The 1,096-nt window shown below is 58.4% G+C and overlaps 1 protein-coding gene across 1 annotated transcript; it reads right to left on the reverse strand.

Annotated features, from left to right (window-relative positions):
* Positions 1–121: 121 nt before the first annotated feature.
* On the reverse strand, positions 122–984 carry PPTG_06485 (hypothetical protein; the record flags this gene model as incomplete). The annotated part of the gene is made up of 2 exons (XM_008900411.1): positions 122–711; positions 771–984. 2 exons carry the CDS (start codon positions 982–984, stop codon positions 122–124), a joined length of 804 nt encoding a protein of 267 aa, XP_008898659.1.
* Between the last annotated feature and the right edge of the window lie 112 nt (positions 985–1,096).

The following is a 1,096-nucleotide window of genomic DNA, read 5'->3' on the forward strand; positions in this document are numbered from 1 at the left end:
GGTGAGCATTACCAAGCGTCGCGCCAGTCGGTACTTGGGGCATTCCAAACTCGTTCTTGGCACGACTCGACTCCGGAGAACCACCGTCGCTTCCCGCGACGTCCGAGTCAAAAACGGCAGTTTAACCGGATTTGCCGGAAGAGCTCTCGCCACCATCAGAACGCCCTTTTGCCTCAGAAGCTGCAGGGGGCGACGAAGCACCTCCGCTGCCACTCTTAGCAGCCGATCGAACAGATCGAGGGAGATGATTAGGAGGACCAGCGGATGAAGGAGATGACACCGGCCGTGTAGCTTTCTGGCCGACAGCCGCGGCAGACAGAAGCTCGATCGAGGACCTAGACACAGGGGCATGACTCGAAGTGCCAGCCTGGGAAAGACTTGAAGTCGATCGAGCGGCCTTGGAGACACGGGCAGACTGGGGTGGAGACTCGGACTCGGAGCGTGTTCGCTTGTGGCCCGGCGCGGAAGGGAGAAGGGACGCAATGCTGGACAACCTCTTCTGCGCCTGGTCCCGTTCGGCCCGTAGATCGGTGACTTCCATGAAACGCTGGCCGAGCAACTCATCTCTTTGGACTGCCAGAGCATCTTTCTCTTGCTGAAGCTTGGCGAGCGCGGACTCGAGATCCTGACGTGACTTCTGAGACCTCTCGACTTGGTCAATCCGTTTTTCCAGCCGCGCGATAGTGTCTCGAGCCGCTGAAGCACGATCCTCTGTGACACAAGGGACGAATTAGTGTGACGGCAGAAAAGGTATGCAGACAAGTACTCACGGGTAGCGATGTGAGCCGCCCTGGCCTGATCGCGTTGAGAAGTCGCCGCCTGAGCACGCTGAGAAGCCTTCTGGAGATCCCGATCCAGTGTCGATACCCGATCTTGCAAGCGGCCAAGCTCAGCTGTATGGGTTGCGATCGTGGTATCGGCCACCCTCAAGCGACGCTCGTAGTTGTCATTCAAGGTACGAAGGCGACAGTTCTTGCGCTTCATCGCGGCCTCGAGACGAGCTACCTCAGCCTGAGCAGCCTTGTGGGAGATAGCTGATTCGTGAAGCTCCGAAGCGAGGGCAGATTGACGATCGCGCGCGACTTGTAAATCAATC

This window comes from Phytophthora parasitica (genome assembly GCF_000247585.1).
Source record: "Phytophthora parasitica INRA-310 unplaced genomic scaffold supercont2.9, whole genome shotgun sequence".
Taxonomy (NCBI): domain Eukaryota; phylum Oomycota; class Peronosporomycetes; order Peronosporales; family Peronosporaceae; genus Phytophthora; species Phytophthora nicotianae.